Source organism: Populus trichocarpa, chromosome 8 (assembly GCF_000002775.5).
Source record: "Populus trichocarpa isolate Nisqually-1 chromosome 8, P.trichocarpa_v4.1, whole genome shotgun sequence".
Classification (NCBI taxonomy): Eukaryota; Viridiplantae; Streptophyta; class Magnoliopsida; order Malpighiales; family Salicaceae; genus Populus; species Populus trichocarpa.
The window spans coordinates 16,189,796-16,201,066 of record NC_037292.2 but is presented as its reverse complement, the minus strand read 5'-3'; the positions used below and the strand labels follow the sequence as shown (position 1 = coordinate 16,201,066).

General features: G+C 32.9%; 1 protein-coding gene across 1 annotated transcript; it reads right to left on the bottom strand.

Annotated features, from left to right (window-relative positions):
• Positions 1 to 9,999: 9,999 nt before the first annotated feature.
• On the bottom strand, positions 10,000 to 11,069 carry LOC112328418 (nuclear transcription factor Y subunit B-5). Its single transcript, XM_024606835.2, has one exon. The coding sequence runs from the start codon at positions 10,969 to 10,971 to the stop codon at positions 10,519 to 10,521; it is 453 nt and encodes a 150-aa protein (XP_024462603.1). The 5' UTR covers positions 10,972 to 11,069; the 3' UTR covers positions 10,000 to 10,518.
• Between the last annotated feature and the right edge of the window lie 202 nt (positions 11,070 to 11,271).

The window sequence follows — 11,271 nt, the reverse complement described above, 5'->3', positions numbered from 1 at the left end:
TTAACTCAATGGAAAAATTTCCTCGGTATATACCTTGGGAATTATGGAGGGTATTACAGTCGGATTCAAAAAGGAAAATCATATTGTGACGTGACATTTTTACCGATAGAATGACTAATGGAGTTATTGATGGAATAATCTTATCAATAATGTCGTCGGTGATATTTAATTTATAACCTGACGATCGACTCTCCTCTCCCCTTCCCCCATTTCTCCTTTTTCCTTATGTATTTTTTTCTGCAACAAAAAGCCACCCCTTCCCCAATCTCAACACAACTCAAACTCTCACAACAAATTCGGCCATCACAACACTCAGTTTATCAGTATTTTTGCTCTGATTTAAATTTTATTGAGGATTCTCCACTTTAAGCAAACAAATGTACGGTTTTTTTTATTTGAACTCAATTTTAAAATGTTAATTTGTTTTCGTATATTTTGTAGTATATGTATTTTGTTTGGGTGTTTACTTGTTTTATAGTTTTTTTCTCATACAAATTTGTTAAGTGGATTTATGATTTGTACAAGTTAGGGTTTGTTTTAGATTTTGTAAAATTGTATTTCTATGTAAATTGATGAAACCTATATCGAATTTTTGACTTAGATGCTTTGATATGAAATATATAATAGCTTATTAATTTAATGGGTCTGTTTTATATTTTATCAATTTTATTGTCGAGCTGAAATTTTTTATAAATGTATACAAATTTGAATGTATGTAGATAAATGATAATAAATTAAGAGTACAATTAAAATAGATTTAATAAGTTTGAGTTAAATCAATTTTTTTGCAAATTTATTGTAATGGAGTTCAGGATTTTGTTAATTATGCACTATCTAATCCGAGAAATATTAGTGGAAGGGGTATTAGATGTCTATTCAAAAGGTGTAAAAATAAAAAGTTTATCGCTCCAGATGTTGTAACAATGCATCTTCTATAAAAAGAGTTTCTGGAGAAATATCTGTATTGGTATACATACAAAGAACCATATGTTCCTCATAATACGATAGTAGAAAAGATGGTTGTGTTAACCTCTAGTTCTAGCAACGTGCATAGAGTTATAGATAACAATAGTAATCCTTATAGGAATATGGTGATGGATGTGATGAGAATGAATCAGGGTCATGCCGACCAACGTCCAATCATAGATGAAGAACCTATTGTAGACGTGGCCAAGTTTTTTTTATCTTTTGAAAGATTTTGACGAACCATTATGGGATGGTTGGACAAATCACAGTAAATTATCGGCACATACAAGTGTTCACCATCAAGTCAAATCATGAGTTAAGTGGTGCCGGTTATGACAAAATTATTGAATGAGTAAGAAACATTTTATTTGAAATGAACAGATTGAAAGAGAACTTCTATGCTGCTAAGTCCATGATGAAACCCCTCAGTATAGGATACCAAAAAATTGAATTGACACTTGTCTAAATTTATGCATATTGTACTACCTTGAAAATGCAGAGTTGACCAAGTGTAGAACATGTGGGCATTCTTGCTATAAACCCATGACTAGCAAGGGAAGGACTCTTGTCACACACAGAAAACTTAGATACTTTCCAATCACACCTAGACTGCAGAGGTTATTCCTGTCACTAAAGACTACTAGGAACATGACATGACACCAATCACATGATGTGGTGGATGAAGTGATGGTGTACCCTTCCGGTGGTGAAGTCTGGAAACACTTTAACAATATGCATTCTTAATTTTCAATGGAGATAAGGAACATGTGTCTTGGGTTATGTATAGACGGATTTAATCCATTCGGATCATTTGTTGCTCCTTATTCTTGTTGGCCGGTGATACTCATGGTTTATAACTTGCCATCAAGAATGTGTATGAGGTCGAAGTTCATGTTTTTATCTACAATCATACCTGGTCTTAATAGTCTAGGTTAGAATATAGATGTTTGTCTTCGACTATTGATTGATGAGTTGAAGCAGTTGTGGTCATCTGAGGCTTTAACTTATGATGTATCAAGAAAACAAAATTTTATAATGAAGGCAGCTTTGATGTGGACTATCAATGATTTTCTAGCTTATAGAATAGTTTCTGGTTGGAGCACACATGTAAAACTAGCATGTCCATATTGTATGGAAAATAACAAGGCATTCACACTAACAAACGGTGGTAAATCATCTTTTTTTACTACCACCAGCAGTTCTTGCCAACAGATCATAATTTTAGAAAGAACAGAAAGGACTTCTTTGTTGGCAGAGTTGAAAGGGATGTTGCACCGCCATTTTTTTCAGGTGAAGAATTATATGACGTGGTATCGGAGTATGGTGACATTGTGTTTGGTTTTCAATCTAGTAAGCAGAAGTTTCCTAGTTTTAGTTTTATCCATAATTGGGTAAAGCGAATTATTTTATAGAAACTTCTTTATTGGAAGACCAATCTCCTCCGTCATAACCTTGATGTCTTGCACATAAAAAAAGAATATGTTTGATAACATTTTCAACACGTTATGGAAGTGAAGGGGAAGACAAAGGATAACATCAAGTCTAGAATGTATATAGCTTTATTTTGTCACTATAAAAATATAGAGTTGGTTTATGTTGGGTCACGGGTCGCAAAGCCAAAAGCCAACTTTGCCTTAGACAAGAATGCACAGTTACTTGTCTAATAATGACTTAAAAGTCTGTGATTTCCTGATGGACATGCCTCTAACATATCAAGGTTGGTGGATTTGGAGGATTGTAGATTGTATGGAATGAAAAGTCATGACTACCATATATTTATGTAAACACTCATTCCATTAGCTTACCGGGATTTATTGTAAAAAATGATATGAGATGCACTCATAAAGATCAGTCACTTCTTTAGAGATATATGTTCCAACAAGTTGCAGACACAACACATGGAGATGCTTGAAATGAATATCATCCAGATAATATGTAAACTTGAGATGATATTCCCTCTATTGTTTTTTTACTCGATGGAGTATCTACCCATGCATTTATTGTTTGACACAAAAGTTGGAGGCCCGATCCAATATAAATGGATGTATCCATTCGAGAGGTTAGGGATTGCACATGCATCATAATTAAAATTTTATTGTCTTTCTTTGTATATTTTAAAACATTCATTTAATTCCATACAGGTACTTCTTCAACCTTAAGAGAAAAGTAAAAAACAAGGCGCATGTTGAGGCTTTGATATGTAAGGCCTATATTGTTTAAGATATCTCAACATTGATCTCGTACTATTTAGAGCCTCAATTGAGAACGAGAATCAACTGCGTTTCAAGGTATGACGATGGTAGGGAAGTGCCTTCATGTGGGAGCTTGTCAATATTCTCTCATCCTAAACAACCCGTACCAAAAAATATTGTGATGGAAAGATATTTGTCATAAATAGAATTTAGACAAATATATAATTATGTATTATTTAACTGCGATGAACTGATACTTTTTATTCAATAAGTATACTACTTAACATATCGTTATGATGCGAACCCTAGCGGAATTTAATGGAATTCATGACCCCAAGATCAATATAATCTAAGTTTGTTGAGATTTGAATGAGCTTATCATAATGGAAGACTTGCTCCAAGGCAACAAGACTATAAACCAACTCGATCACAACGCCTACACCTAGAGACGAGCAAAGGAAGTACAAATTCACAATAAAGAATGATCAATTCTTTAAAGAGTTGAAAGTTCAATCAAGAACCAAGATTGAGCAACCAAAAAGTTGGCTACAATGCTAAACATATCATCAAAAGTCTGCCTTAAAATTATTGCTAAAGAGTATTTAAACTCTAAGCCAAAACCCTAGTTTCCCTAATGGGTCTCACATATGCCCAATTTAAAGAATAATCAACCTAAGCTAAAACTAGCCCAAACTAATTAAAATAAACAAAATAAACAAGTTTAAGACCCAAATAAAATGTTTCCTCTCAAAATAAATAAAGTTTGATAGCTCAACTAATTAAATAAGACAAGTTCGTTGTTTCCATATTTTGTTTAGCAGCAGCAAAAGCCCAACTTAAAATGGATGGTTCTCTCTCTTATTAATGAATTAAAAGGCTTTCCATATACCGTTGGAAAGGTATGAAAGTCTAGTTTCTAGCCCAACTAGAATAAAATCAAAATTCGATCTGTAGCTCCAGTTATGACCAAAAGAGTAACAAAAGGTCAAATTGTTCGAATGTAGTCTTCTTCTCCAAATCCTTGTGTAATGGTCTTGGTTTCACTAACAAGCCTCTCTTGAACATGAATCAGATTAATCAAGGCTTACTCTTTGTTATTACAAATCCTCTTGAAGTCCACTTTAGCCATGTCTCTTGAAGAAGTCCATTGAAAGCTTCTTTTAACTTTTTAGCCCTAAGCCTAGTAACTGTACCAATTAGAACATCCAATGGATCCTTTGATGGTTGGATCGCATCATGTTATTTTCAAACAATTTATCTCTTATAATATCATAAATTGATACATTGTTGAATTCTTCATATGCAACATTGTCAATATTTACTGTCCTAAAACTCACAGGTGACTAGATCCCAAATCTTTCGATTATAAGATAAACAATTTTCCATGTGGTTTAAAATACATGTAACTACTATTTAATTATTATTATTATTATTATTATCTCTCGAGATACTTAATTTCATTACACATTTCTCGTTAACTGTTCATGGTTGTACTTTATGTACCAGGTTTATCAATTGAGAGTGAATGCTAGTGTTACTTTGTCTTTACTAAGTCTGGATCATAAAAGAAAGGTGAAGTGCTAAAATGAGTATTTCATCAATGGATATATGTTTCATATTGAAGAATAAGAGTAGAAAGACATATAACAATGTAGTTTGTGTTAAAGGATCGACTTGTAATGAGTTTGAAGTTGACTACTATGAGAAGTTGAAAAAGATTATTAGATTGCAATATCATAATGAGCAGAATAAAGTATTTTTATAAAAATACTATTGGTATGACACCACTGACAGAGGTATCAGAGTAGATCCCCATCATGGTTTGGTCGAAATTAATTCAAAGGCTAAACTCTGCAATGTCGACGATGTCTTTATTTTCGCCAAGCAATACCAACAAGTTTATTACACATACACTTGTTCCCTTAGAAGGGATCGTTCAAGAGTTGATTGGTTATTCGTAGCGAAAACCAAACCCAGGGGTCATGTTGAGGTTGTTCAAGATGGTAACGATAAATTAACTATGAGAAATGTTATCTTTGAACTTGGTGAATTAGTTGATCCATATCGAGTTGCTCCATCTAATGACTTAGAAGAAAATTCAGATTTTGGCATAACCAATAATATTTTTTTATTGATGTTGACGCTGAGAAGTTGAATGATGTTTTGAGCTCCAGTAGACATACATAAGTCGATGAAAATGATAGCAATGAAATCAACGTAGAAGATTGCGATAGAGATGAGGACGAGTCAATTGACGAAGAAGAAGCCAATTTTGATTAAGTTGCACAACACTAAAGTGTATGCTATAAACTATAATGTAATATTTATAGACAGAATTCACTTCAATGTAATGATAATGATGTTAATTTATTATTGAATGACAAAGAAATATTTATTTTATTACTGTGATGTGAACTAATGTTATAAATTATGTGTGCAACAGTGAATTTTAATATTTGCAAGATAGATAGATAAGGAATATAGATACAATTTGACATCAGATACTATTTTACACAGATGGAAATATCGACATAATATATTTGTCGGTATATTCTAAAGACCATGAGAATTGTTCCCCTTCTCCCTGATATTATTCACAATGTGCATTACATATGGGTATACATATATAATTTGTTCATCTGTATATTCCAGAGACTATGAAAATTGTTCACTTATTAATGCGCTGATAATTAATGTTCCTTTGACTGTTGACTTTTTTCTCAACTATTCATAAATTTTTGTGAAAGCCATCAATAACACTTCAAGGGAAAATTTGAATGGGAGAGAGTTGATAATAATGTTGCGAGGATAATTTAGGAGAATCACGTTGTAATTAGGTAACATCAAATTCATGATAGTTTTTTTTATTCCAAAGATTAAATTTTATATTTCATTTACTAATAAATAATTAATTTGTGCCACATAGGTTGCGTAATTTTTGGTACGAGGCGCCAAAGAAAGCAAGAACATATGTGAAAAAAAAAATAGCTACCAGACTAGAATGATGTGATAGTTTGGAAGGATTTCAAACCATTGTACGTCTTAGAGGTTGTTTGGGTAGAATACATTTGACACGTGATGTCCATGCATTTTACATAAGTGTCATAGTCCAATGTGAAAAATCAGAATCGGCATGTTCATGGTTCAGTTACCTCACATACCGATGACTCCGTTCTATTCGTTTTGCATGTGAAGCGGATGGTAGGATATTTTTCATTACATCCATTTTTTATTAGTTGCTTTTTATAAATATATTGAACTGATAATATTTTTTTTCTTGCAGGCTATAGTTCTTGGATGGGATCGAAGCCCAGTGGAGCTTTTTATTGAAATGCATGTGTGGAGTGATGACCACCAAAAAGGGATGCAACCGAGCTCGGCACTTTATGGTATGTTGGTTTTCAATCTTTTTTTTCTTAAGTTATTATTTCCTTGAATAGATGAATTTATTTTTTCTTTCCAGGATACATATGATAACCTATTGAAGAAGAGATACGGGGACAATCCTTCGACCTATCCAGATCTTGATTCAGATTTGTTATTGGAGACATGATCGTCTGGTGGATTTGATAGAAATTGGGTGTACATAATCTTGAACACTACAACCAAAAACTTGCGGACGACCCGTGGTGCTTCTATCGTTGGATGCTCGCAATCAATTTCGAGCATTCAAACTCCATAATTCACGGCGATGTTAGACCAATGAGTATAGGCTCGAACAACTCATCCTACTTGTAAATGTGAACGATTCACTGCTGATTATGAAGAACTTTGTCGATTGTTAATGGAGATGACATCATAGATTTGGCCCCACGGTCCCAACAACGACCAACCTTCTCCTTTTTCTCCTTAAGCACTGCCTCTATTTTAGATTTATTGTATTTACATGTACAAATGTTTAAATTTGTAATAAATATTTGATTTTCATATTAATTTATTTTATTTTAATTATTTTGTACTTCTGTTCACTATTTTTTTAAGAAAATATTACGTTACTGACGGAACAATTTCGTTGGTATATTCCAAAGAGTGTTGAAGAATTACTGTAAATGTCACTGCTATTATTAACTCGCCAACGAAATTACAGATGGTATTATGTTGGTGATATGTTATATTTATCGGTGGATATACCGACAAACAAATAAAAATATCGATGACATTACACATGGTTTTCCTATCGATGATATGTTAAATTTACCGATGGAGATATCAATGGAATAAAACGGGTAAAGTTTTTTGGCGTGCTTTGTACGTTTGTAAATTTATCGGTATAGTTATTACCAAATGACTCACCGATAATCCATAAATTAATAATGAGAGTTTTTCCGACAAACTATTTATGTTCATGAGTCCGTCGGTAACATAAATACAGACGGATTGCTAGTGTAAATACCGACAAAATTTTCGTTGGTAAAACTATTAAATATGGTAGTGCCTGTAATATTTTAACTCGATCCAATATATAATTTAAAAAATATGTATGATCTCGAAACTGGTCGGTAGGTATTTTAAAGCAAAATTCAGACTTAATTTGATTGGTATCATATAAACTAGGAACTTCTATTATTTATTTTACTTTCCTTGCTAAATGAAGGTTCGGACTTCACTCATTTTTTATGTGTACACTCTTGACCGCAAATGATATTCCTCTTCACACATCTTATGAGTAATTATACTTCATTATGATCCCCTCATTGCAAGCTTCTATACGGGATTATCTTTCACTATTACTTTTTCGAAGATTTTAAGAGGACGATCATGGATAGTATTGCTCAAGAGTGATGAAAATGGGAAACGACGATGGTAACCTATTTGCGTGGACAGTGGTTGATTGGTCAGTAAGGAGGGAATGGAAAAGAAGATGAAAAGGAAAGATCTAAGAGGTATATATATATTTTGAGGAAAGGGAATGAAAATGAAATTATAATGTAAGAAGAGATAATTAATTCATTTCTTTTGTTTGGATTGTAAAACTAGAAATAGAAAGGAATGAAATGGATCGACAGGGAAATTAGAGGGGAAATCAAACCTCTCAGTTTACTTTTTGTTCATAAAACATTTCTGCTAAAATGGAGAGGAAAGCAAGGGAAAAAAAATAAAAAATTGACACTATTTTCCCCAAAATATCTTTCAAAAAATACCCTAGCTAAACTTCTGTTTTTTTTTAAAAAGAAAAATAATATCTGATCAACACTTCTTGTGTAAGGAAAATATAATAAAAATCTGAGGGGAAGCTTAACTGGTCAGACCTTGAATTTACTCTCCAATGATCACGAGTTCGAGTTTTCTCAGGGTCACTAGAGGCTTACATTGTCGTTAACTTTAGGACCCGTGGAATTAGTCGAGGTGCGAACAATCTGACCCGGACACCCACGTAAATTAAAAAAAATACAATAAAAAATATAATATTTTTGTTTGTTTTTTCCATCTATATATTCAAACAATGATCAAAACTTAATTTCCCCCCTCTAATTTGAGCCAAAGGAAAATAAAATTCACCTCTTTCCATTTCTTTCCTTTCCTTTCTTTAATTTCTCTTAGTTTCTTCTGCATTGATAGATTGCAATACATATATACTGCCAGACAAATATAGAACAAAAAAAATCCACTCAATCCAGTATCGTTGATTATCCTTTTCACCACAATAAAAAATAAAAATAAAAATAAAAATTAACAATCATGGTCCTCCTTCCTGTTCTTCAATGGGACGATCTCTAAAAATTTGAGAACGAAATTACCATTCCTATATTGGTTATATATATATCCACATAACTAAATTTGTCTTTAATTAGCAACCCTCTAGTGCTAGCTTTGTCTCCCCATGTATATTCATTAGAGCATGACTCAATTCATTGGATACATTGAGTGTCAACATGCTCCAGATTTCTTACGGTTTTCTCAACAAACACGATCATCTCTAATTGCTTTACAGTACGTGGTCCCTCACTCCCCAAAAATTGCTGGTAAGAAACCCTAACCCTAGGCATTTACTTTAACCCATTTTCAACTTCTACTGGAATAGATACTACATGTATATTTAGATGTAGACCTCTGTGTATGAAAAGAAAATAAGTAAAACCTTGGACAATGGCTGATAGCCGCATGTTTTCAAAGAATCAATTTAATATAAAAATTAACTTAAGCTATGAGGTGAGATTCCAATATATGATTTATATTATTCTCTAACACATCGGCTCAAGTGAAAACTTTTTGGGCTTGAAACTTGCACGGACCCATATTACATTATGCTTAATTTTTTATCAAATAAATGAGGATGATGAGATTCGAACTCGTGACTGTTTAGTCATCAAGGCTCTTATACAATTTCAAAGAACCAATTCAACCTAAAAGTTTAAGCTATTAAGTGAGATCCCAATATATAATTTATATTATTCTCTAACACATGTTTGAATGATGATGATATACTTGATGTTAGAACTAGTTGTAATTATGTTCCAAGCAATGAGATCAGAGAAGAAATTCAAATGAATGAACTACAGTAATTCATCAAAATCAACAAGATAAGATAAGGAATCATTATTCATAAAAAAAAAAAAAAGAACTGCAATATCAGCTAAATCCAATAATTAAATACATCAGAAAAGCTATTACCTAATAATTGATATCAAATAATTATTTCAATTCAAAAATTTAAGCTGTTAATTATATGAGTTCTTAGTAGTTTACTAACCCAATAATCAAATACATAAAAAAAATAAACTGGTATCTAATAACTGATATCTAAGAACCATCTCAATTTAAAAATTTAAATGATTATGTGAGTTTTCAGAAATAGTTATATATTATTCCGAACTAATATAATGAAACTAGTATAATAAAATTAACAACGAAAAAAAAAGATGAAATTATCATTCATGTTTTCTGATGAAAATTAAGCATGCTTGTGTTATAAACTGACCTCATACTTGTTGAAAACTGATCAGGTAGAGCAAAAACCCAACTCTAACCACTTTCCAGACCAAGATCAATCAGAATATAAGCATATGGCAGCAATGTTTACATTCCCCGACTCAATAGCAAAATCAATTCGATCAAAATATTGATCTACCTTTATCCCTACCCACACAAGCTAAAGTTTCTTTCAATTCATGGAATATTATGCTGAGATATGAAGATAAATCTAATCAAAAGACAACAAAGTAGCTAGCCATGTGTATATGAATAAAGGAAAAAACCCACAATAATCTTCCCACCTAATTAAGACTATAATCATTGTAAATTAAGCTAAAAATATCCATGTCTACTCCCGATCGATCTAGAACCTTAAATGACTTTGTAGTGCACCGATTCACGAATATCCCACATCATATCAAACTTGAATAGAGCTGGAATTCATGAACTACATCCTGATTCCTTGATTATTTCTATATGACGAGGAGGAGGACGGTGGTGCTTCTTTTTCTTGATCAGCAATACTAGTATTATTAGCGTTAGCAGGCTTCTCTTGATTAGCTCTATCTCCTTCTATCTCTCTATATCTCTGAAGATACCTTCTTAGTGGCCCGGCGTAGTCATCAAAACCTAGGGCTCCCATAGCCCAGCAGACATCATCTCCATTCACGGTTTTGCGCCTTTCCTTTCTACACTTCTCGGATGCTTCACCGGTGACAAAGCTAATAAACTCTGAAGCACATTCTTGCATCGTTTCCTTGGCTTCTTTGGAGATTTTCGCGTTAGCCGGCAGAATTTGCTTCATGATCCGTCCAACGTTGGCTATAGGCAACAACCTGTCTTGCTCCAGCTTGACGCCGCCGTCGTCACTTGAAGCACCAGCACCAACATTATCGACCATGTCTAAGCTAGATGCAAAGAATTTAGTCCTCCTTTTTACTCCAACCTAGCTAGACTTGCCGTTTGGTTGGTCAAAAACTCATCTTTTATATTGCATATGTACACGTAAATACGTACATAAATACATTAGGGTATGTCTTCTTGTTCAAAATGGCATGTGTGGAGCCGACCACCTGGTTAAGTTGATTCACTAGTGGGCTCCATGTATACTCAATTCATTGGAGCTCATAATCCTAAATATTTAATTTGATTTTCGTGATTAAGTCCGCTACCTAGCTCATACAAATATATTATATATATA

Bases quoted from the DNA above. Each gene is read 5' to 3' on its own strand.
- LOC112328418 (XM_024606835.2), bottom strand. From the start codon at position 10,971: ATGGTCGATAATGTTGGTGCTGGTGCTTCAAGTGACGACGGCGGCGTC.